We start from the raw sequence: 26,129 nt of genomic DNA, 5'->3' as shown, positions 1-26,129 counted from the left end.
TCATGAGATTGTGGGATCTATACAATCTAGTTGTTATACTTGCGGAGTTCGTCTTGAACTCACTCTTGCTATCTCCCCCACACCTCAGGATAAGTTTTGGGCTTGTGATCAACCAGTCAGTTGGATCCTGTTGAGTGAGGTTAACACCCGAAGTTTGGAGTTCTCTTCCGTGTTTGCTGCCCAAGGTTGTTTCTAATTTATTATCCACGCTATATAATTTATGCATTGTCCTTTGATATTACCCCTTATTTGTAGCTATATGTGAGTCTTGTCTTCTAAAACTCACATATGGTGCATATCTGATTTTGTCCTTAAAATCGGGTGTTACAAAGTGGTATCAAAGCAATGCTGACTGTAGGACGCAAGCCTAGTTAGAACCGGACGTTTTAGAATGCTTCTATCTCTGCTTACTTCTTGCTTTCACCTTAACCTTGATAATTGCTAACAAAAAATTATGCTTACCTCTGCCCTATTTTATTATAAAACTTTGTCTCTATTCTAAATCCAACCTCCTTGTCTATTTAGATGGCTCATAACGACGAGACCATTAACATGAAGGAACAAAAGGACTCAGAGATGCCACTCGTAAAAGCATTCGACAAGGAGAAGCTTCTAGCCATGCAAAAGCAAGTAGTGGAAGGAATGACTCATAATGGGAACTCTCAGCAGTGCATCTCAGGACCAGTGAAGAGACAAGTAGCAGAAGCTTGGAAAAATATGAGAACCCATGGAGGTGTTGATAGTAATGCATCGGGATATCAGGATCAATGCCATTGTTGTAGGCATTACGGTCTTCCTTGTCTTCAGAATAGGTCATCTAAAAAGGAAGTTAAGGTAAAACCAAATGGTGTGACTAATGAGGATAAGAAGAGGAAGGCAAAATCACTAGAGCCAGCATTAGGAAGTGAACAACATTCAAATCCTAAGTCGTCACATTTAGCTTTGAACCCTGGCCATGAAAATCCAAACCTTGGAGATGAAGAAACTTCTCAAGCTAACCCCACCGCTCATGAGGTATGCATAGATGGATGGACCATCACTTATAAAGAGTTTCAACCTCAAAGGATCAACCAAGTTAGGAAGAAAGCTAGCCAGCCAGAGACAAACCTTCAGAGTCAGCGAACTGATAACACAGCGAGCAACACCTCAGTGGAAAATGATATCACGAAGGATCCAGCTAAGAAAAAGTGTTATCACTGACGACAGGAAGGACACTATGTAAAGTCTTGTCCACAGAAGAACCAACAGTAGTATCATCAAAGAAGCCACACTGAGTTTAAGATATAGGAGATTGTGCCCTTGTGTAATAAAAACGCTAGTAGCGAAAGTCGAGTTTGTGTGCCTTGTGAACCTTTACTGCTTGGTTGAATTGTCTTTATGTTTATGTTTGATTTGGATCTTTGTAATAAGTGTAATGATCTTGTGAGTTTCTTCACAATTTCATTTAGTTTATATGTCTAAGGCATAAGGATTAATGACATAAATAGTTGGGTTTTGGTTTCTCTCTTGTTACCTTATCCTGTCTTTCTAGAGTATCTCATCTTTATCGGTTTATGTCTCTGTTCTTGGATGACTAAAAATCATGAGAAAATTCTGGATGATAGTAGACTTCAATATATTTCTCTGACCACAAGAATCACCCTCATAGCTTTTATGGTTTGGAAGTTACAAAAATCACAAGACGATATAGATGTGCTGTCAAGAATCTGGACCAGTTTTGGTTGCCTGCTGTTTTGGACAAATATAACTATAGAATTTGGAAAAGTGTTCTATAGAAAGGTTGTAGAAAATTCTCTAAGCTTTCTAACGGTATAAGCTATAACCCTATTGGATTAACAGAACAATAGTTATGTCCATTTTACTGCGCTAATGATTTTTCATATCGCGAGGAAAATCAGGATATTTGTTTCTTCCTTGCACATAAGTTCCTTGGGATGTCAAAAGGGTCTCAATGCAAGATAACTTGTTAAGAAAAAGTGCAAGCTACCTTCCTTGTGCCTCCTAGTCGACCTTTCTTAAGGGGGTAGTACCTTGATATCACGGGTTGATGCATTTTCAACTCATCTTGAAGTGAGAGTTGTCTCGTGAGATATTCTATGAATATAATCATCTCTCCTTCTCGTGTCATTGACGTTGGTCATTTCATGACAGGGAGTGTAGTATCCCATGGATCAGGAGCCCTATATGATGCCTCTTACTGATAAGTGGGAAGAGAATGATGATCCTACCCTTGATGGATGTTATGTGTATGATGAAACTGAGTACTATCAAAATAATGATACTGAAGAGCAAGTTGGAAGTGAATCAAATCAGAATCCACAACGGCGAAAGAGAAAAAGGAAAAGTCGTAAGAAGTCTGCTCATGGAAGTAAGGTGCAACGAGACTATATCAATGGAAGACTGAGCAATGTGGATAGACATAACATTCATGGAGCTACCAAAGTGGTTGGTGGCTATATTCAAGTAGACTCAGTGCAAGTTTTTGCTCTGTTTGACCCGAGTGCTTGACATTCTTTCATTTCTGCCGACCTCGTAAAGACAATCGAGAGGGTAAAGTGCCCAACGAAGAAGCCTTTACTAGTTCAAACTTCAGTGGGAGAAATACAAGCAGATCAGGTGTGCTCCAATATCAATTTGGTCATAAACAAGGAGAACTTCACTGTAAAACTCATTGTGCTAGAGTCACTTGGTATTCCCTTGGTCCTTGGTAATGGATGGTTATGTGCACACAAAGGAGTGATCTACGGTACCGAGTACAAAATGCTCTTAACAGCACCGTCAGGAAAAAGAATTGAGTATCACGGTGGTCCACTCCTACCTGATGAAGCAAATGCATATTAAGTTCCCATGTCTCTTGGAGTTGTAAGCTAAAGGAAATTAGTAGTCAAGATGGACTTTGGTCAATTATGAATAATAGTTATTCAATGGAAATTATGTTCACGAGGTGTGACCTTGAGACAAGTGTTGAAGTTTGGTATGCAAGTTGTGAAGATGAAAGGATTATCAAGATATTTTCCTGTTTCTCTCAGAAGATCTAAGCCCATTCTGAATCTCGAGGACGAGATTCATTTTAAGGGGGGTAGAATTGTAACACCCTAAAATTTGATTGTTTTTAAATAGTTGAATTTGATTTTATAGTTAATTTTTGTGAGCATTTCAATATAGGAAAATAATAAATTTTGGGAGAATAAAATTAAATATAAGTTTAGACTAATATTTTGTTGCATACATGCTGGTGCACTTCTTTTATGTGATGAGTGGTTTTGAGCAAAGGAATTTGAATTCAAAATTCATTTTGAAAAGAGTTTGAAAAATTTTCTTGGAAAATAAAAAGGAAAAAAAACTTCTCTTTCCCCTTCCCCCTTTTCGGTTTTTGGCCCAGATCTTCCCCCCCCCCCCCCCCCGCGCTCTCCTTCCTGGGCCGCGGCCCAGCCAGCCTGCCAGCCGACCTTTCTCCCCCTTTCCCCTCTCTCTCACCGACAAGCGAGGCCCGCTTGTCAGTTCCTTCCCCCTCCTCCCCAACTGCTCTCTCTCTCTCTCTCTCTCGGCGGCAGAGCCGCAAGTCACCCCCCCGCTCCCCACGATCTCCACCCGCCCGCCCCGCTCCTTCCCCTTTTGGAACCGCGCCGCACCCGAGCCGCTCTCCTCGCCCATTCCGCCTTTCCCCCTTCTCTGCATCGCTTGGGAAGCACCGTGCGCTGCCAAGATCGCCGCCGTGGTGGAGAATCCGTTTGGCCGAGTTTCCTCCCCTGTAACCTCCTTGCCGAGCGTTGTGTCGAGGTAAAGAAGCTGCCGAGCCCTTCCTTTTACTCTCTAGCGCGATCTATCGCTCCTAAATCTTCACCGAACATGCTCAGGGAGAAGCCGTCCGCCTTTCCTCGTGGTGCGCCTCTCCAAGCCCTCCTAGCCTCCGATTGGTACCCTAGGTGAGTTCGCGCGAAGTTCCCCTTTGTCCCCATGCCCTCGGTTTGTCGAATGGTGCTCGGGCGTGCGAAAACCACAAACTCCGACGAGGTCTGGCCAAAATCCGGCCATGGCGCCGCCGCCCAGGCCGCCGGCGGTCAGCAGGACCCCCTCACTTTACCCCGATCTAATCAAGACCGTCCGAACGAAATCCAACGGCCAGGAAATGCCCATACCCCTTCGGCCGTAACTTTTTCAAAAGAACCCCTGAGTTATTTAAATATCGAACCCGCAGTCCAAAGCGTGTTTGTAGAATACGTTTTCTGTTTTCGAAAACGTAAAGCATCTCTGTTGTTTCCAAAATACGTTTTCAGTAATTACACTTTTGCCACTGACTTCATTTAGCTCATAAAATATTTATTTTAACTCCGATTTGACCCATTCAAATTGCGTTAGATTCGAAATCATGAGCTCTACATGTTAATAATATTATTTACTCAGTTGGAAACTTTTTAATTTTGTGACCCTATTTAATTAATTACTTTTCTATAGGAAAATCTTAGAAAATTCATATCTTCTCCGTTTTAGCTCCGATTCGATCCGTTCAAGTTGCATTAGTTTTATAATTTCATGAGCTTCACGTTGGTATCATTGTTGTCTAGGTTCATCACTTTTAGGTTTCCTAGATAAATACAAGTCCGTAGATAGCCTTTGCAGTCCCGTTTAATGAGTAGATTTCGCGTCGTAACTCCGTTTTCCTTGAATTTCCTGTTGACGTGATCGTAGTAGCGTGTAGATGATTTTGGAAAACTTTTATTTACATTTATTTACTGCTGGTGTACTGTTCTAATTGTAATCTTGTTTGCTTCGTGTATGTCAGTCTCCGATTGCTTGTGTGTTGATGTTTGGTGACCGAGCTTAGCAGTGGGCATTACTTCGGTGATCAAGATCAGAGTCTTGGAAGCAAGTAAGATCAGCAGGACCAGTAGGAGCAATTGGATTAAGGCAAGTATAGCATTTGGATTTTAATTCTATGACCATGATCTTGTGACTAGATTGATATAAAGTAACAAATGATAATAATGACTTGTTAACAACTTGAGGATTTATTCGTAAGTGATAACCGGGATGAAAGTGCAACCATGAGGGCTATAATGGCTCTGGCTTTAGTCAAGTATGAGTAATTTTTCTAGCTTGTTAGAGGTTACCCGTGTGGCGCAAATGGGGGATAGCAGACCGTGGATTCCCTGCGAGTGGTAGAATCACACGGACTGACTACCGAAACCAAGCGGCCCTAACTTGTTAGACGAACCTTTGAAAGACTTCATAGTGATCCCTGCCGACCTACCTTGGTAGTGGGTTACGAGGCTGATCACCTCAGGCGAAAGGGTAAATCATGACTCATGGGTAAAGATGTACAACCTCTGCAGAGTGTTAAAAACTGGTATACTAGCCGTGCTCACGGTCACGAGCGGCCTTGGGAACTCTTACATTAAGGGTGATGAATCTTGTGTTAAGAAACTCATTGATTATTGTTTAATGCTCTATATTATTTATGTCACATTGATCATGAGATTGTGGGATCTATACAATCTAGTTGTTATACTTGCGGAGTTCGTCTTGAACTCACTCTTGCTATCTCCCCCACACCTCAGGATAAGTTTTGGGCTTGTGATCAACCAGTCAGTTGGATCCTGTTGAGTGAGGTTAACACCCGAAGTTTGGAGTTCTCTTCCGTGTTTGCTGCCCAAGGTTGTTTCTAATTTATTATCCACGCTATATAATTTATGCATTATCCTTTGATATTACCCCTTATTTGTAGCTATATGTGAGTCTTGTCTTCTAAAACTCACATATGGTGCATATCTGATTTTGTCCTTAAAATCGGGTGTTACATCTGTTCTGTCAGCTATCTCAGCAATGTTGTTCTCTCGTAACAATTAGTGAACAATACTTTTAACCATGATTTTTAAGACAAGCAAGACAAACTGTAGTATCATTTTGATAGGGAATGCCCCTGTGTGTCCATGAGCATTTTGCTAGGTGAGGAGAGGAGGGGCATGAGTTGTGTGCCCAATTCCTGGCGACTCTGGCAAGCAGCAAGAGACCAGAGAAAAAGAGCATGCAGCGCATCGACGGATGGGCCAACTCTGACAGCTTAGCAGCAAGCGAACAGAGAAACAGAGCAATCAAGCCCAGCGATGGATGGGCCATCTCAAGCTGCCACGTTCTGTGCTGCGATTTTGCTCGGCACAAAACTCGAAACAAGACAATTCTTAGTTTGTATTTTTTACAAAGTGTGCATGCCGTACACAGTATCGCAACATCTTGGTTGCAGGTGTGCTTAGTAGAGGAGCACGAAACAAGACAATTTTTGCGAAAACTTTTCTTGAATTTCAGGGCATTACCATTACAGAGATTATAAAAAGTTTGCTTATTATAGTACATGGTATTAATTTACATCCTCAATGATGTATGTGAAATGGGAAATTAAAATAATGTATATAAGCAGGACCGTTTGATGCCCCCTATAACCGCTATACAGACTAGAAGCAAAACCTCAACACAAGGTATACTCGCAATCAAGAAGGCGGGTCAGGATCTCCTGGCAGCTTGGACGCTTCTCCGGTTCTGCCCAGCAATCTGTTAAACAGGAATGCAGCATGTTTTTAGGGTAGGTCAACAGTAGGTGCTCGAATAGGGCCTTGTTTAGTTCACCCCGAAATTCAAAAACTTTTCAAGATTCCCCGTCACATCGAATCTTGTGGCACATGCATGAAGCACTAAATATAGACAAAAACAAAATAATTACACTGTCTGTAAATCACGAGATGAATCTTTTGAGCCTAGTTAGTCTATGATTGGTAATGTTTGTCAAATAGAAACGAAAATGCTACAGTACCGAAATCCGAAATCTTTTCAGAACTAAACAAGGCCTAGAGTTAGGCTTTGTTTAGTTCCCAAAAAAATTCAAGATTTCCCAATACATAGAATCTTTGAACGTATGCATGGAGCATTGAATATAGATTAAAAAAAACTAATTACACAGTTTGCTTGTAATTTGCGAGACGAATCTTTTAACCCTAGTTAGTCCATAGTTGGATAATAATTGCCAAATACAAACGAAATTACTACAGTAAATGAACTGAAAAATTTTCGCGAACTAAACAAGGCCTTGGCGAAATACTCTCTTTTAACTTTTAAGAATGCGATGGTGACCTAAATTTCCAAAGTGAGCTTTGATAAATGGATGTCTGAACAGTACAGTGCTGACTAATACTTGTGTTCATAATTGTATGAGATTTTTTACATCGACAGTCTTTTCATATGAAAATGGTAAGGAAAAAATTACTGTCTTATGAAAGTACTTTTCATGAAAAATTCAAAGAGTGTCGATGTGAACAAGCCAGATATTATTTCTTAAATCTATTGTCAAAGTTGACTTCTCACATTCTAGAACATCATACATTTATGAACAGATGTACCATTTCTGTATGATTGCTGGGTAGACATTCAAACTTGTACTCCCTCCATCCCAAATTGTAAGTCGTTTGACTTTTTTTACTCCAAGTTTGACCACTCGTCTTATTCAAAAAATTTGTGCAAATATAGTCAAATTTAAGTCATTCTTGAAGAACTTTTATTAATAGACCAATACACAACAAAAAAAGTGATATTTTATACAAAATTTTGAATAAGACGAGTGGTCAAACTTGATATTAAAAAAGTCAAACGACTTACAATTTGGAATGGATTGAGTATGAGATTTATGTGTTGTTCACAAAAGATAAAGGACTTTATGTGTTTTTTTAGGGTCAAAAGTATTTAAACAAATGTTCAATCAGTTTCCTCCTATCTTTCCACAGAATAGATAAAAACAAGGACCTTCACCCGCCTGTAGAGATAGGAAATTTCTTATAGGTAATGCTTGAAAAAATCATCATGTGTCCATTATAATGTTGATTAACAAACACCTGGTAATCCAGACAAACCACAATAGAAGTTCCAAATGGATGCAGGAGCAACCAAACAACTACCCTTTCATAGAAGGAACAGAAATCATACCCGCTATCAAGCTTCCAAGGGGCCCATCTGGTATTTCCAGTCTTGCCCCATCATTCGCAACAGAGTAAACGATCTAACATGTAGACAGGAGACATGTGAGTTGGTTTAATTTAGTGACAATTTATTTATTTTATTTTATTTTTAAAAAAGGAGCCATCGAAAAGTATGGTGGCTACCTGAACAGGTGGAATTCCTTCCCAAGGTCTACAAAGAGTGCAAAGCTCCCACATGATAACCCCGAAGCTGAAGATATCACATTTTTCTGTGAATGGCTCGTTGCGGATGAGCTCAGGAGCCATCCACTCTGGAGTCCCCGCAGATGAGTTGTCATTCATTGCAGAATCTGACATTACTCGAGAGAGCCCAAAATCACATATCTTGACTGTCCAGTATTTGTTAACAAGGCAATTTGCACTCTTGAGGTCACGGTGAACAATCTTTAGTCGGTGCATGCACATGAGACCCCTTGTACAGCATTATAACCAAACCATGGTGTTAGACATGGAAAAAGGAACACAAAAAGATATAGCAGAGACAGAACAGTCTGAAAAACTATAGGCATTGAACAGTCCAGAAAGCTAGAGGCATTGAACATGCTCACCTACAGATATCACGGAGCATCTTTAACCTCCTCTTCCAATGGAGCTTAGTTTTCTGCATTTTTGAGTGAATCAAACTATACAAAGAACCCACTTCCATGTACTCAGTTACTAGGGATAAGTGAGGAGGCTTCATACATGCACCAAGAAAGAGTATGACTGCAGTCCAAAGCACCATAAGCATGATTAGCATACTTTTCAAAATATATCATAAGTTCTTTTCTTGATGAAATAGGAAATGCCATTTCCGAACACAAGTCGAGAAAAAAAAAAGACCCAGCAGACACTAACAGAAGTTGAAACCAAAATTACCAAATTGAAACTAAACCAATGACAATTCAGTGTGGAGGTAGTACCATTGGGGTGTCGAAGTCGGCTGCAACAAAACGAAAAAAAAAACAATAAGAGAACAATATTTTAGACAACTCATAAGAATAGTAATGGCCAAAAGATACAAGTAAAACCTGAGTATTGAGATCTCATTGCAGAAATCTTTCATATTCTCTGTTGTTAAATCTTGCTCCAGGAATACTTTTATAGCTACATCTGTTCCGTTCCAGAGGCCACGGAAGACTTCTCCAAAAAACCCTAAAGAAAATTTTAGATGAGTTACTACCTTTAACAAGATCAGATGCCACATAAAGCAAACATTGCATCTATTACTTCAGATTCATTATGATTGTCTCAATTCTTTTAATAAATATAGTACTCCCTTCGTTCCAAATTATAAGACGTTTTAGGTTTTTTGGATACATTACTTTTACTATGACATAGTGTATATCTAAATGCATAGCAAAAGTTATATATCTAGAAAAGCCAAAACATCTTATAATTTGGAATTGAGTAATAAGTAAGCATAACTTCTGATGATGCATCTGACTCCAAAAGACTTCAGATGACTAAGTGCTTCAAAAATATAAAAAATTTTGATAACAGGGAATATTACTTGCCTACTCCCACACGAGTGCCAACAGTAATCTCTGAATACTCAATGCACCATTCCTCATATGGCAATAAAGGCTTGTTCAGAAATGGTGAAGACTGCAACACCTCATTCCAGGATGCCATCAGATCTGCTTCTGTATAGTCAGATGGGCTCCCGAGGTCAGAGCCAAGAATACCTGACCTATGGGGGGATGAAGGCAATGACACAGCTTTCTGACTATTAAATTGTCTTCTCAAACCCTCCAGTGCACTTGGTTGTCTTGTGGATACTTCATAGTCATTGGAGTCACTAGCAGGTTCCTACATAAGTATGGATTGCAGCAATAATTAAACAACAAAACAAGTAATTAAGACTTAAAAGTAGTTTTGGGTGTATTGGATAAAAAACATAGTACACTTGTAGTTGAATTACTCTGGAATTTGTAAATATACCACTCCAAAATCATCCAAGTTAAGAAATGTCACATGAGACAATTTTAATATTTCCCCCTTTTTGCCAAGCTTTCTGTGTTTGCAGTGACATTAAAATACCTGGTTTTCAACATGCACATATGTGTCTCTCCCAGTGCTCTAAAAGGCAAGATGACAGATAATCTCTTACCGCAATGATTTTACTGAAATTGGTGGGGTCGGCAGCCATCTTCCAAAACAGGAGCCTAGGCGGTAAGGCTGGGCCTCAGGCTTGCGGTGAAGGCAAGATGGAGTGATGGAATCACAGATCTAGCTCCAAAGATGGAAGCACAGGTCTTGCGGCAGGGACAGAAGCAAGGACAGTGAGATTCAGCGTCAGCAGTGGTAGCGAGGGAGAGGGACACCGGTGGAGGCTAACATCCAGCTATGTACACATCAGGAATGACCGGATCTGGCATCAATGATAGTGGGAACGGCTTGATTCAGCCTCCGCGGCGGTGGCGCTGTGGGGAAAGGTAGGGGGTGATACGGGGCGACAATCTGGTGGGAACAGCCTGATTCAGCCTCTGCGGCGGTGGCAATGGTGAGGAAAGGTAGGGGGTGATACAGGGTGTCAGGGTGACAATCACAATTGCAAGGGATGGCGGCTGTACATGTAGAGGCAAGCGGCTTAGGGTATCTTGTATTGGGCCGGGCTGAGTGGATTACCTCACTTGCCCCCTTTTCTCCTTTAGGATATCTCCTCACACACCTTCCTTCTTTGTATACAGGCTACCTAAGCAAGGCCAATTAATAGGCACTGTCTAACACCTTTACAACAGTACTTCCTAGGAAATTTAGCTTTATACTTCAGCATAGAATTTCCTCTGAAATTAAAATGAATAAGTCCTATGTTGAGGGTTGCAGTGGAGGGGTTTGATATAAAGTTGTAGCCTTTAACAGGAGGTTGAGACTTGTAACTTAGTCCGCCCAGTGTGGCGTAGAGTGGTGCAGAGCACCAAGAAGAAGGAAGCGAAGGATAGGAGATAACTTCCACCGTGTGCATCACATCTTATATAGAGTAAGCCTCGTGCAACAAAACAACAAAAACAATCACTTAGCATAACAATCTCAACTTATCTAACTTATCTTGATTCGTAAGCAATACTAAGCATCCTAATCCTCTTAGCTTAATTGGTTTGTGCCAATCCACCCTGCTTGTGGTGCCTAGCATAAGTGCAGCACTTTGTAATCAACTAAGTATATAGCATGGATCCATTTCTTCCTTAATGCCCATATATATATTAGACACAAGAAATATAAATCAAACATGTATATGCTACTCTACAAATATGAAACAAAGTTAAAAGACTGTCATGCGACCTGCACCCTCAGCACTATGAACGAAGAGGATGAATCTACCTATTGGAACCGTAAAGTGGCTTACTCCCTTGCTTCCTCCAGTCGGAAATATAAGTCTATTACGACATCAACAGTCTCCACTAGTCCAATATGACACTTTGACTAACAATATCTATAAAAAACATATCATCTCAAAAGGAAGGAGTTACATACTATAAAAGTACTTTTTTTATAACGAATATAGTAAAACCTTGTGTTGTCATCTATATAAAATTTTAGATATTTATATTCAAAGAAAAAAGGTTTACTTAGGACAAACCTAGATGGACTTATATTTCCAATCAGAGGAAGTAATCCCTTTGATGAGTTGGTGAGCATAGCAGGTGTTTGATACTTAGATTAGAGTCATATAGGTAACTCAATTGGTTTTTAGTACATGTGTTTGCTGTAGGTGTGAAAAGCAAAAAAAAAAAAAACTAGGTATCTTATAAATCAACACCTGTGGATGGTATTTAGAAGAGTTTTGCTAGCATACACTTAACCAGTGGTGGCAACCTAATGTGGTTACGTAATCAATGGAGGTCACAAGCTATGGCAACAAAGAAAACCTAAGCAGATAGTACTTTCAGCAAAGGAATAAACACCTAAATTAATGATGAGTTTGAGAAACATAAACTATAATTCCATAAAAAATTGGAAACTAATCTCATTTCAGATGGAAAAGGAAATCTCTTGCACCATCGAACCCAGGCATCAGAACAGGAATAAAAATGTGAACAAAGCATCAGACGTGCATTGAAACTCTCTAGATTACTACTTTAATAATGGTATCAACATCTTCATTGACCAATTTTTTTGTAGAAATCACACATGTGCATTTGTCTATACAAATTCTTTAATGCACCTAACACATGACACTCGAAACATGTCACCTTTGCTAGAAGACATCGGAAACACAGATCTTTGTTGCTGAACACTACAAAATCATGAATTTGCTGCTGGACATGATTTAGTGTCCAGCAAAATGTCTAGCAAGATCAATTTTTAAAACATTTGCTGCAGGACACTAAACTCTGTTTAGTATCGACTATATACAAAGTTGTAGCATCTAGAAGCAAAGATCAGTTCTTCCGATGTCATCCAGCAACAATGACACATTTTGAATGTCCTGTGGCAAAATTAACTAAGGAAGCTTTAAAAACTAAGAAAAAACAAAAGAAAAAGTACAGACAACCCATGGCATGTTGTGAAGTGTGAAATAGTAAATCATAACTATCATTGTGTATCAGTGTTTAGGAAAAAAGAAAATCAAACAAGCAAATGGAGCGACATAAACTGAGCACACAACCCACGACAGAAATATACTTTCAGATGATCCACGACATAAACAAGCGAATGGAGCATACATGTTTCAGTGAGTCATTTGAGGAACCAAGACTACCATCTTTCTGCTCCCTTGAAAGGCGATTTTGTCTCATGCTTTCACTCATTGCTCGAACTGCTCTGAAGACAAGAAAAACACACTTCAAAGTCAGCCACAGGACAGAAAATGTCTCCAAATAAATAAGAGCAAAAAAAAGTTATGGGAGAAGTTCCTAACTTGCTTATGGCCAATTAGCCAAACATACAAAATGCATATAAAAATTCTGTAATATTTTTCAAGAAAAACTAAATATCCAAAAAGTGAAATGAATACAAAAAAGATTGAATTAATTTCTATTAGAAAAGAAACATAAATAGGTGATTTGATGCAGAGATGTAAGGTGTTATATGACTCAGACTTTGGATCAAAACAAAAGTAAACCTCAACATATAATTCCTGAACACTACAAACCATATTTCTTAGGTAGCACAAGAAAAGACAAAAAGACATCTGAATAGACATATGTTACTGAACTATCAAAATTTTATACAAGTGAAATAGAATGTTTAAAATAACAAGTAACAACTGTTTGTTTGTTTTCATCCATTTCATTATTTGTTCAGAAAGGGGAAAAAACAAACCCTCACATTGCATCTTAAAAGGAAACCGAGGATTTTAACGAAGTTGTGTTGTACAGTAATAAAACTAAAATCACTGTGTTTTCACTGGACTTAGCAGCTGACCATTATTTTGAGAGAAATCAGAGTTGAAAACCATCTTTGCCAACCTCACAATATCATCACTGATTTCAGGAGTAATATTAGTACTCCTCCGTGTTCTATGTGTATTCGATGTTGATGCGCCATCTGACCTATGATCAAGTAAAATATGTTTAATTAGGGCAAAAGAAAGCAGTACTGGATTGAAAATATTGATTGTGTGTTAAACCATTTATAGCCCAAGGGTAAGCTGGCTATCAAAGTTAAGCTCATATAATTTCTATTTCTACTGCTATAAGGATTCTGCTGCTGACCCTTGGTTGTTTTTTCTGCCTCTCCAACCCTCACAATATCATATAGTTTATATTTCTACTGCTATGAGGATCAGAATTTGCCTCTTCTGGTTGGTTCAGATCGAAAAGTACACAAAAGAAACTTACTGAGGTACCTTGACACTGCTACAGCACCACCATATTGTCTATCACCCAGCATTGAGCGCCCACGAACTCTGGACAGTGGATGCTCTGGACTACAGGAACAAAGAAATGCATTTGAGGAAAAGAAACCTTATCTATGAGAAATCCATGTTCTATGTTGGGATTCTATATGAATATAAGAAGGAAATTTTATACAATGCAGTAGAAAGGAGAACTAAAATAACTAGCAGATAAAGCTTCCATTGAACATTCAAAACAAGGACATTTTGCACTTACAGCACCTTTACTTCTGTCCACTTATTTTAATCACTTGCTGTACTTCTAAATAAACCTTAATTCCATTTTAGGGTTTCAGACAGCAAAACTAGCTTGAAAGACAAGTAATGAGAATGGGACATCGAGGATTTGTCAGATGCCATGTAGAGCCAAGCAGTAAGTACATCACTCAGCTACATGTAGCAATAATTCAACTGCATCCCATGTCTTGTCATGTTCATGCAGTCATGCTATTTGTTACTTTCCATCCAAAGGGTAAGGAGAGAGATAAATAAACAAACAAAAATACCCACAATTTCCCAAGTCTTAAAGTAGAGGAACTAAAACAAAACTTGGATGCAAAGGACTGAAAGTGCACCTATAACATCCCAATAGCTAAGACCTATTTAAGTTTTGTAGTTTATGTCATAGCACATGCCACTGGTATTAGAAGAGTTTCTTGAAATTCCAAAATATTCAATTAGTATTTTATATATAGTACCCCCATCTAGTTAAGATAGATCCACCTTGCATGCATGCAATCAAACTAATAAAAGTAACCCTACATCGGTACAAATACTAATTAATTATATGAAATCAACAGCAGATTTGCCTCCAAATACTTTTGTTAGGGCACCCGCAATAGTCACTAGCTGCCTAGCTCTAAGCCAACATCTTTAGTGTTCACTTTTAGCAATGAATCTTAGTATGATTAGGCCCACATGACACTCTCACATGATCTTGGAATGTGTGTAAGAGCCTAGCTCTTGATCAAGAGCTAGCTTTTCTCTCTTCTATTAAAATATGAAAAAAAAAATGCTTAGAGCTGGCTCAAAAGTCGATTGTTGGAGCTGCCCTTATAAGTTATCATGTTTTAATAACAAAATTATAATTAAAGTGAAAACACATATGCTGACACAATTTTCATGCGGACAATTTAATGAATACTGATCCCAAAGTTTGACTTGTATGCAGATGGGTGGTGTTAGAAACAAATCATGCCTGTGGCTGCATCTATGTGTTCTTTGCTAGGTCCTTTACTCCTTTGCATTTGGTTTTTTTATGAAATTTTGGTAGGATTATGGAACTAGCCACCTAGGGATGCAGCCTCAGCTGACCTAGACCTAGATCCGCCACTGCCTGAGTGATCAGAGTTAGGCAGTACAAGCTGTGGCAACCTGTCAGAAAAGAACCGAAGGCAAACTAAAACTAGAAACATTATTGTCGTTTTTTGTCAATTCAATGAGAATTGCTACTAAGATATACGATATCAAAAAGAGAACCTTGAACTTGCAGTTCTTTGATGTTCATTCACAACTTTATCGCGGCTGCGACCACAGAAGGCATTTGCAACATTTGGCTCACTATGCGATGAACTGGAAAAGCACAAGGAAAAAAATTCTAAATGAGTAATTTTGCAGTTAAGTGTACAATGAAAACCAGTAAACATGGAAACAAAAGAAAAATAAAACCACTGAACAAGCTTTGATTATATGGCTTACCCACTCATTTTACCCTCCATAAAATTTGTCGATTTGAGCATGATGTTTCGCCTTGAGAGGACCTTGAAGGATCTATTGCCGTCATCTTGCTCTTGCCTGAAAAAGACACAGGGGGTCAGCTACAGTGCTCATCACGAACCAATAAACCATAGCAAGGAATTTCAAAGTAACCACAATTTAATTCTGCCCTGAAACGTTTGGTTTGCATTTATTAATGAATGTCACAGGTCCAAACGGCCCCCAGTGGTGGGTCCAGTGCATCACAGATGAGGGCCAGGGCCGGCCGCCCTGGCTGAGAGAATAGGCGGCAACCTCCCCTGGCCCGCCGACCCCTCCTCCCAAGGAGTCCGTGTCAAATTAGAGTTTGAATAACATATTAGGAAAGATAAGAGTTTGTTTAGGAAAAGGAGGGTCCAAATCTATAAGGGCTCTGCCTCTAGTTTGCTTAGGGAACAAGTCATAGGAAGTATAAATATAAATATAGGGGACATGTACTCATATCAATCAAGCAAGAAAGAGGATTAGTCCTCACGCTCTCCTGCTCCCTAGCCCCATGTGTGGACCCTCTTCCCAGTGATGCCGCCACCCCCTATGTTAGATTGTATTATGGATTCCTTGCCTCGATTTTTTTTTTCCAAACTGGCCGAAGCCGAATTTCATTACTACTGTAACGAAATTACAGAATTTCAGATGCTACAGAAAAACATAACAGAAGCTACTTTGTGAAAACGAGTCACTGAGAGAGATCGCAAGGGATCTGACCCAAACGACGAAGCCTCATAGCTAGGAACGAAAAGAACTACTAAACGAGGAAAAACAAAAACGCCCAAACAGACACTTCCGGTGTTCATTACAGGGCAGCAGCCAAAAACAGTTTGCAGGCTGAACTCCACTCCTAGGCGCACATCAGAAGCTAGCGAAAGGCACCAGCTATCATGGTATCAGATAGGTTCCTTTCCAAACCTAATTTGCTTCTGCATCTCATCTACAATGCCGCCGTCGCCGACTTCTCACATGAAGTATGTCTTTCATTGTGTGCTGCCCCTTGCTCTGCGAACCTCCATTTCCCAACATGCCGCGCCCCAAGTGCATTGTCCACCCTCCCTTGCGTGATGCTCCCTGCTCCATACATGCCGTTTGCATCAGCAATTTCTCCTTGTCATGACTTCAAAAGAAGCCCAGCACATCAAGTTAGAACACTGGGCTGCTGAGCTCTGTGCGGCAAAGACCACCCGTCTTGAAGTCGAACGCCTCAAACAGGAGGAAAGCCATCACGCTGAGGAGGAAGCACGAACCTATTGAGGCACAGACCGCGGCCACCACCGCTGCTCTTCATGCCCAGTCTCTGGTCAACATCAAGCCGTTAATCCCTTCTCTCCATGAACTGCAGTCACCGGAGGGGCTTGTTTCTCAACACGCTTAGCAACTACGTGCTAACCAATGTCAATAATGACACTGCTACCGACGTCCACTGGCAGCGGACAGATTGCACGGTGCTCTCATGGCTTTATACCAATCTCCTCCGACTTGGTTGAGCTCGTCATGATGACTAACACTACTGCTTGGCAAGTTTGGCTTACTCTTAAGGAGCATTGGAGCAATTTATTAGCAACAAGGAAACACGTGTCATGAATCTCAACGCTGAGTTCCGCACCTTCATCGAAGGTGATCTGTTCATCACGGATTACTGTTGTTGCCTGAAGACCATGGCCAACACACTGGCCAACGTGGGGGAGCCAGTCCTTGATCGGACACTTGTTCTCACTGTTCTTCGCAGGCTCAACAAACAGTTTGGCTGCATGGCTGCCTCCTCAAGTGCTTCTCACTGCCCTTGGCGCTGGATATGGTCAAGCGGGTGCTTTGGTATCTTCGGATCATGGTCTTCAGCTCTTTCACACTACTCCGACCTCCTTGGTGGCTTACTTTGATGCCGATTGGGTCAGTTGCCCTGATACTCGGTGCTCCACATCCGGCTATGGTGTTTTTCTTGGTGGTAAACTTGTGTCTTGGTCCTCCAAATGCCAGCACATGGTTTCCTGTTCTAGTGCCGAGGCTGAATACCGAGCCGTTGCTAATGATATTGCTGAAACTTGTTGGCTTTGGAATTCGGATGTTACTTAAGGAGATTCATTGTCCTATCCGGCGTTCTGTTCATGTGTATTGCGACAACATTAGTGTTGCAACACAATAAACATGTCGAGATTGATTTGCACTTTGTTCGTGATAAGGTGACTACTGGAGCTATCTGAGTTTTTCATGTCCCTACTACTCCCTCCGTTCCAAATTATAAGACGTTTTGGCTTTTCTAGATACATTGTTTTTACTATGTTGTATCAATGTTTTCAGGTCGGCTGGTCAAACCTGGTCGACCTGGGACCGATCAGACGATTAATCGACCCTAGTCGTCCATCTGGTCGTCCATGTATATCAGGACATACCTATATATATACCTCTCTATATATACTATATTATACACAATAAAGGAACAATTAAGACTGCATTAGTGTTTAGCTGGTGACTTATTTGTGGAAGTTATTTTCCTTCTGCACTGTCCAGAGGTCCATATTCATGTCCCAAACTCTATTTCTTTGCTGACTAGCTGTTGGAAGCCTGGAATACCATAATTAGCATGCAGCAACACTAATGCAGTCTTGATCTTGACACACCTTAACAGCAGCACTGCTGCAATAGCAAATAACTAATATTTAGCAGACCATAGCAGCCACACAGCCAGCATATTACATAACCAAAGTCCATGTCCTGGTTAAACAGGCCCAAAAAGGCAAAAACAGAGTAACCAAACTGGTCGTCCATGTCCTGGTCGGACGACTAATCACGATTAGTCGTCGACTAATTGGACGACCAGCTTTCTGGTCGAGCTAGTTGAGTCGAACCTCCTAATCGAACACTTGGAACCGACCAGGAGAACTAATCACGATTAATCGGACGACCTGAAAACATTGCTATGTATCTAGACATAGTGTATATGTAAGTGCATAGCAAAAGCTATGTATCCAAAAAAACCAAAACGTCTTATAATTTAGAATAGAGGGAGTACACGGACATCTTCACCAGGGAGCTACCTAGTTCTGTCTTTCTAGAATTCTGTTCTAGTCTGCCTGTTTGTTCCACTCTCGTTCCGATTGCGGGGGAGTGTTAGATTGTATTACGGTTCCCTTGCCTGGTATGGCTAGACTAGGCTATATGTGTAACCCCCTTGTGTATAATTGGTAATATACCAAACACATCCTCTATCATCCCACGCCATCACTTGCTCTAGGCCACCGGTCTCCCCTTGCGACCATGGGTCTCCGTCGCCTTTCTGCCCCTCATCCTCCTACCTCCTTCCACTATAATCTACGCAATCCACCGCCAACCATCTATGCCCATCACAGAATTGTTCCCAAATGTCAAGTTGGAAACCAGAATACCATTTTAAGTTTCAAACACACAAATTTCTCAAAAGCAGAAGCACAAAAAGTAAACAGACAATGCTTTAAATAAGATAAATTAAACATCACAAAAATTCTCGGTGTTTCATCTAAAACATTATAAAAAGGTAAACTGGAGTAAAATTTTATAAAACAGGAAGGCTCATGAAGAAAAAATCTCATAAGTTACTACATTAAAAGTTCCACATACAGCATTGGAAACAATCAATGCTCTTGCTGTGCCAATGGTAGCACTAAAGAAAAGTAAATCTATCAGTTCCAACTTCCAATTACTCTCATTGTGGATGTGTAACATTCCAGCAAATTTGTTCTACATCAAATTACAAGACGCAGAGTTGGAAAATATGACACCCTAGTATGGATTTGCAATTCCATGCACATAGTTCAAAACTAAATAGCAAAGTTATAGGCTGTTAATACATTAATACTAGATTCATGGGACCAAAAAGAACTACTACCAAATACCACTCAAATGGAAATTCACAAGTATACCTTTGAGCACATAGAGGACTATTTGGTTCAAGAGGAGAATCACAGGAATCATAGTCGGCTGAATCACTTTCTCCAGCTGCAGACATATGGGATGTGATAACAGCTTTGGATGAAAATGGAACTAGTTGTCCTGGAAAACGCATCAGGTCAACTAGAAACTCCGCAGATTTCAGCATGACCACAACAGACATATGTTTCGAAGAATCATCATATCCATGAGGTTCTTCATTTGGAATGCCCTGCACAAGTTAGGATTATGAAATTCCATTTGAAGAGATTAATACTATTTCATGTTCAGACATACTGATGGAAGGTAAAAACATACCACCAGCAGTTTAGAATCTATACCAACTGAGTCAGCAAGGACTTTAAATAATATAGCTTTGGGCCTGCAAGATCCATGTCTTATCTGTCCCAGCAATTGAACTCCTCTATTTTCTAAGAAATGAGAAAGTTCTTCAGAGGAAGTCCTTGCAGGACTGAGATGTGGGTTTGGTCGGTTGTAGAAGTCAAAAACCTGAAATTATCATTAAAAATCTGAAGTTAATATGGCATTTATATAGGTAGGAAGAATAAAAAATAATCAATGGTTTGGAAAGACGAAAGATCATTCATACTTCAAGCACCAAAATTACAAATCACCAAATACATGAGCAGAAGTAGAAATGGAACAGTTTCAACTAGGAAAATTCTATATAAACCATTTTAAGGCAATCTATCACAAGGATGAATCTTGCAGCACTCTGAAGGGGGTAAAAAGTTCGCATGATCATCCTACATTTTGTAAAGAAACCTACAAAGAACTTACCAAACCTGCAATTTTTTTTATCATTGCAGCAGGATTTGAATTCAATCCTTTTACCAGTGCTGTGCATAGCTGCTTTAAGGCAGATAACTTTTTATCTCTTTCTATGTCCACAAGGATAATCTCAGCCTTAAATCCTTCTAGTCCAAGAGAATAAAGGTCATCAGGAGAAGGTATGGTATCAAAACGCTCCTTGAGTCTCTTTTCCTGCAACATTCAGAGTCAACAAATGAACTAAAATGCCAAAACAAGTTACTCATAATCTTTTAACAAGTAAATGTCATAAAAGGCTTCCCATACCGGAATAATGGAATAAAAACCATTGGGTATTGGACCTGAAAGGGATCCACTAGACCATAATGTCTGAGCAGCCTGCAATGAATGACCAACTTCCCTAGAATCAAGGGAAGAATATGCAGAATCAAAATTCCTTTCCTGTTTAGTCAGGGACAGGGACTGGAACTTCTGCTCCAAATGGGAGGGCCAATTCTGATCTGAAGGGTGTGTCTGGGATCTTCCTTCATCCCTTGGCAGATCATCCATCTCCAAAATATGGTGAAATAGAGAATCATTTTGCTTCAATTATCATCCTTCAAGGCCACCCTACGTTTAAATGAACAAGGAAACAAATTGAACATAATATCCTGACAAATAGAAATTGGGAATCATGAAATTTATTTTTTGAGACATGTGGTGAGGCCTCGAATTCTTTACAGAAAACAAATGCTTACAAAGTCTAAAAACAACAAGAAAAAAAAAGATGCCAGTGGATTATGGGATCATAATGACATGTGCATAAAGACCATATATTACTATTCACCATGTATAAACAATATGTAAATGTGTCGAGCACAACTCAATCAACTTTAGGACAGGTTTGAGTAAATACTTCACAATTGTGGCAATCTGATTATGTTATAATGCCAATTCAAATGATCAAATATATGAGCTATGGCCTGTGGGTGCCTGAATGTATATTGCCAAATCCAAATGAGGATTGTCATTTTCATGTTACAAATTCCTGTATCGAACAAACAGAACTAAGCAGAATTGATCACTATGTGGATAATTCAATGACTTCAGCACGCTCCAGAGTCCAGACATGATGCATATATATTGCTAGCCAGTTATTGTGAAACATTGATTTCCTTGTTATAATGTTATGAATGCCACTCAGTCACTAATAAGAACTATCATGCGAACCAATTTACAACCAATATTGAAGCACCAATTCTTTACTCTAGAATTGACTCCTAATAGAGCATCTATGATCAGCCACATCACCATCACAACTACAGTTTCATCAGACCCAGCTCAAAAGGAATTTTAATTATCAGGTTCTGAATAGTTTATAGTAGGGACGAAAACGTTAGGGTCAAGCCTTAACCACATCGAATTTCACATTTTTACCTGAAAACAAGATCGAAATCAGGAAAGCCAGTCAGAAAATGAAATTGGTATGTCAGGAAGTCAGAAATAGAGCTACTTGATTGGGAACATGTCAATAGCTGTCAGGAACTGATAATTAATGTCAGGAAGATCATATTTATACATGCAAATGATTAGATAGCATAAATTTATAATGACCAACCATTGAGACTATAGTTTTTTTAATATCGCTCCCTTTTACCCATGAAATTGATGACAAACAAAAAAATGGAAAAAGAAACGCGGAGTCTGTTAGGCTAACCACCTACCCCATGATCCATTCGCTTCTTTGCTACCTGCCTGGTACTCTACTGCAGCATTAGATGGGATCTATTGCATTCTATGCGTGCCGGGTCAGCTGAGCCACATGCTGCATCTAGCTTCCATATGCTGGGGTATGCATAGGATGCATACGCCCTGCTGCTCTATATAATGGCACCAAGGAATCGACCGCATGTTGACCAATTGTACCGATTGACCAAAAAATTAGAAGCCTGGTGGAATTCTTGGTTAAATACAGGAAAATATAAAATGGTCAGGAAATTACCTGAACCTAAAACCCATAGCAAAGCAGGGTTCACATGTTAGGATTAACCTATTCTTGTGGGTGCAAATTAAGGACTTTCCATCAAAGAATCAATATATGCATTGTCATGTTAAAACAACACCCGTACTTGCATTTAAACTTCAAAACTTACCGATATTCTCTTAGATTGATTTCCATGAGTGTTTTTCACATGGAACAACTGATACATTCTAGATGTTCTATCCCATTTTATGTTAAAAGTTATGGACAAAGAAATTACTTTCGTGCAACTGAAAGTTTATAATATGGTTAGTCAAGTACAACAGGAACACCAGATACACTAGACTAGTGTTTTCAGGTCGTCCGATTAATCGCGATTAGTCGTCCTGGTCGGTCCCAAGTGTTCGATTAGGAGGTCCGACTCGACCAGCTTGACCAGAAAGCTGGTCGTCTGATTAGTTAACGATTAATCGCGATTAGTCGTCCGACCAGGACATGGACGACCAGTTTGGTTACTCTGTTAAGTTGTGTCAAGATCAAGACTGCATTAGTGTTGCTGCTTGCTAATTATGGTAATCCAGGCTTCCAGCAGCAAGTCAGCAAAGAGATGGAGTTTGGGTCATGAATATGGACCTCTGGAGTGCAAAAAAGAGAGGAAAACAACTCCCATACATAAGTCACCAGCTAAACACTAATGCAGTCTTGATGCTTCCTTTAATGTGTATGATATAGTATATATAGGTATATGTCCTGATATACATGGACGACCAGATGGACGACCAGGGTCGATTAATCAACCTGGTCGACGATTAATCACGATTAATCGTCTGGATGGTCCCAGGTCGACCAGGTTCGACCAGCCGACCTGAAAACATTGCTGTAGACTAGAGCTCCTCTAAATTTTGGGTGTGTTTGGTTCGTAGGTCTATCGTAGCCTGGCCATGAATTCTAGCCTGGGCACCATGGGCCTGTTTCTAGGGAGCCAAGAGGTGTTTGTTTGGTTGCTTGCACTGCGGAGCCTGGTCAGGACGAGTTCATGTTTGGTTTGTTGTGCAAAGGGCATAGAGTCACCTCTTTCTTCGACTGGTAAGTCTACCTCCTTTTAGTCATTTCATCAAACACCTGGAGCTCATTCGTCCGCCATGGCCGACACCTAGAGCTCATCCGTCTGCCATCGCCCGCATCGCACCGTCCACCAGTCACCCTGTTTCCTTCCTTCCAGATCTCCCCGCCCCGCATCTCGCCTGCCAGCGACCGGCGAGGGGGTGCGCTCCCGCCGCCGCCGCAATGTACCTAGAGTCGGACGACTCGGACCGCGTGGGCTCCTCCGCGTGCTCGGCTGCCTCCGCGTGGTCCTCCTCCGTGTTGCAGAGGGGTAGAGTGCGGAGAGGGCAGACCTCCTTCCATGGTGTTGAGCGGCGTCGAGCGGAGGAGCGTGAGCGGTGATGAGACTTCTGCGGGGCTTAGCCAAGCCAGGCCCCAGAAAAATGGACCTCCCATCCGTTCTTTGGGAGCCAGGCTAAGGCCTGTACGGAGGCCAGCTTAAGCCTAGCTAAGACCCAAAAACAGAGAACCAAACACCCACATCTTAGCTCCAGCGGGCCTGGCCAGGGGTTGGCCACCCAACCAAACAGGCCCTTTGTCACATATGACTGCAGGAACACAGCTAGAAACATGTTCTGCAAAGGTTCAGATTTCACGATATGTTAAATGTACAGGTTTATTAAAACAGAACAGTTATTTCACGAAGGACTATAAGAGCAGAACCAGAAACATGCTCAGCAAAGGATCCGACTTCACGCGCACATATGTTGATTGGACACAGATTTATTAACACAGATCAGGGAATACAGCATGCATGCTAGATACTAACAATCCAGTTCTTTCAGCACTTTGAATTCTCATTCAAATCAAACCTCGAATAGAATAAAGTAAAATTGTTGGTCACTTCAGAATTTGACACATTGACCAGTTAAAATTAATCTTGTATCTACAGCCATCTCCCACCATAAAAAGACAATGAAAATGCACCATATCTAAATTTCAAAAAGTCTCCAGTATCCCTTCCACCAGAGATTGTAAAGCCAATCACTATCGAACTCCATACTCCAATCACTATCAAGCTCCAACACAAGAGAGAGAAAGGGGACAGGTGATGTTACCGCCGAGGCAACCAGGTGTGAATGTGTGATCACATTAAACCAACAGCCTCATGTTTGACTAGCATGTACACCGATCCGGGAATTGGAAAACTAGTACTGGACCACTGAGCCACAGAAATCCATGACTAACTATGAGCCAGTTACAACTACCATTTAAACTGGCACCGAGCTAAGGACAAAGCGTAGCATGTGATGCAGGCAAGCGTAGCTCTCCAGCCAATCTCTAATAGACCGGTTAACAGGCGACCAGGCGAGCGTAACTACAGTACACTGGGCGACCTAACCTTATCCAACGTCCAGCTCAAAGAGTTTGACCAAAAGAGCTTTGGTGCCCTCTCACGCGTCAGCAGCCCAAATTAATCTCGCCCACCAGCGCAGGCCAGTCACTCCATAGGAGCTCCCCAATGAAAAACCATATTCACACAAAGTCAAACCCCAGAGGCGTTGACAAATGGCAAAGACCAACGCGGCGAAGACAGCATTGCCCGCTGCCATCACCCACGCGCTCTCCTCATCAATCCCGGACCGGCAACGGAGCACGTCGCCCGTCGATCGAGCGTGCAGCAACGTCCACATTTGAAGGGTAGAGAGAATGGAGGAACTGACCTGTGACGCGGGCGGCGAGGCTCGCCGCGGGATCCCCGGCGCCGCGGAACCCAATCCGGCGCCGCGGGATGCGGCGGGGGGCGCCTGGGTGCGTCGCGCGCGAGCGAGGCGGCCGGGGGGCTGGTGGCGGTGGTGGGAGGCGCGGCGAGGCGAGGTCGAGGCGTGTGACTGAGGCGAAGGAGGTGGAGAAGGGGATCTCGTGATGTGATTAATTAGCGCAGGGGGGGGGGGAGCGGGTGTTGTGTTGCTTGCTTTTAATTGTGGGGTTAGGGATTCGTTCACGAGGCGCGCGAGATGCGAGAACGACTTGCCTCCTCTGGGCTCCTCCGGCGGATTAGAACGGGAGAATGGCCGAGGAGCCAGACACCGGACGAGAGAGACTGCCCGTGGGACCAGTCTGTCAGTTGACCAGTTATCAAGTTATGCCTTGTTTAGGCCCTGTTTAGTTCCCCACTCAAAATTTTTTCATCGAATCTTTAGACACATACATGAAACATTAAATATACATAAAAAATAAACTAATTACACAGTTTGGTTAAAAATCATGAGACAAATTTTTTAAGCCTAGTTACTCCATGATTAGCCTTAAGTGCTACAGTAACCCACGTGTGCTAATGATAGATTAATTATGCTTAATAGATTTGTCTTGCAGTTTCCTGACGAGCTATGTAATTTGTTTTTTTATTAGTTTCTAAAAACTCTTTCCGACATCCTTCCGACACATCCGATGTGACACCCAAAAAATTTTCATCTCCAATCTAAACAGGGTCTAGCTAAAAAAATTCAAGATTCTCTATCACATCGAATCGGCACATGCATAGAGTATTAAATATAGACAAGAACAAAAAAACTAATTATATAATTTACCTGTAACTTACGAGACGAATCTTTTAAACGTAGTTTGTCTATAATTGGATAATAATTATTAAAATACAAATGAAAGTGCTACAGTATCTAAAATCTAAAAATTTTGCTAGCTGAACAAGGCCTTATACATTATACTAGCCAGGACACCACGCCTTGCCGCAGGAAATCAGAAGAAGGCAGCAATTGGTACGAAGAATATGTTCATCCATACAACATGCAAAAGAATAATTATGAGAACTTAACATACTACC

General features: G+C 40.9%; 1 protein-coding gene across 1 annotated transcript; it reads right to left on the bottom strand.

Annotated features, from left to right (window-relative positions):
* LOC8078311 (serine/threonine-protein kinase EDR1) lies at positions 6,275 to 25,256 on the bottom strand. The gene is made up of 17 exons (XM_002451808.2): positions 25,012 to 25,256; positions 20,590 to 20,892; positions 20,293 to 20,496; positions 19,810 to 20,001; positions 19,485 to 19,723; positions 15,541 to 15,636; positions 15,322 to 15,414; positions 13,795 to 13,875; positions 13,415 to 13,498; positions 12,671 to 12,767; positions 9,518 to 9,812; positions 9,032 to 9,155; positions 8,924 to 8,943; positions 8,570 to 8,726; positions 8,145 to 8,433; positions 7,969 to 8,041; positions 6,275 to 6,546 (listed from the first exon to the last, which is right to left on the bottom strand). The coding sequence occupies exons 2-17, from the start codon at positions 20,830 to 20,832 to the stop codon at positions 6,464 to 6,466; spliced, it is 2,370 nt and encodes a 789-aa protein (XP_002451853.1). The 5' UTR covers positions 20,833 to 20,892; positions 25,012 to 25,256; the 3' UTR covers positions 6,275 to 6,463.

This window comes from Sorghum bicolor, chromosome 4, assembly GCF_000003195.3.
Source record: "Sorghum bicolor cultivar BTx623 chromosome 4, Sorghum_bicolor_NCBIv3, whole genome shotgun sequence".
Lineage (NCBI taxonomy): Eukaryota > Viridiplantae > Streptophyta > Magnoliopsida > Poales > Poaceae > Sorghum > Sorghum bicolor.
This window is presented reverse-complemented; position numbering and strand designations above follow the sequence as displayed.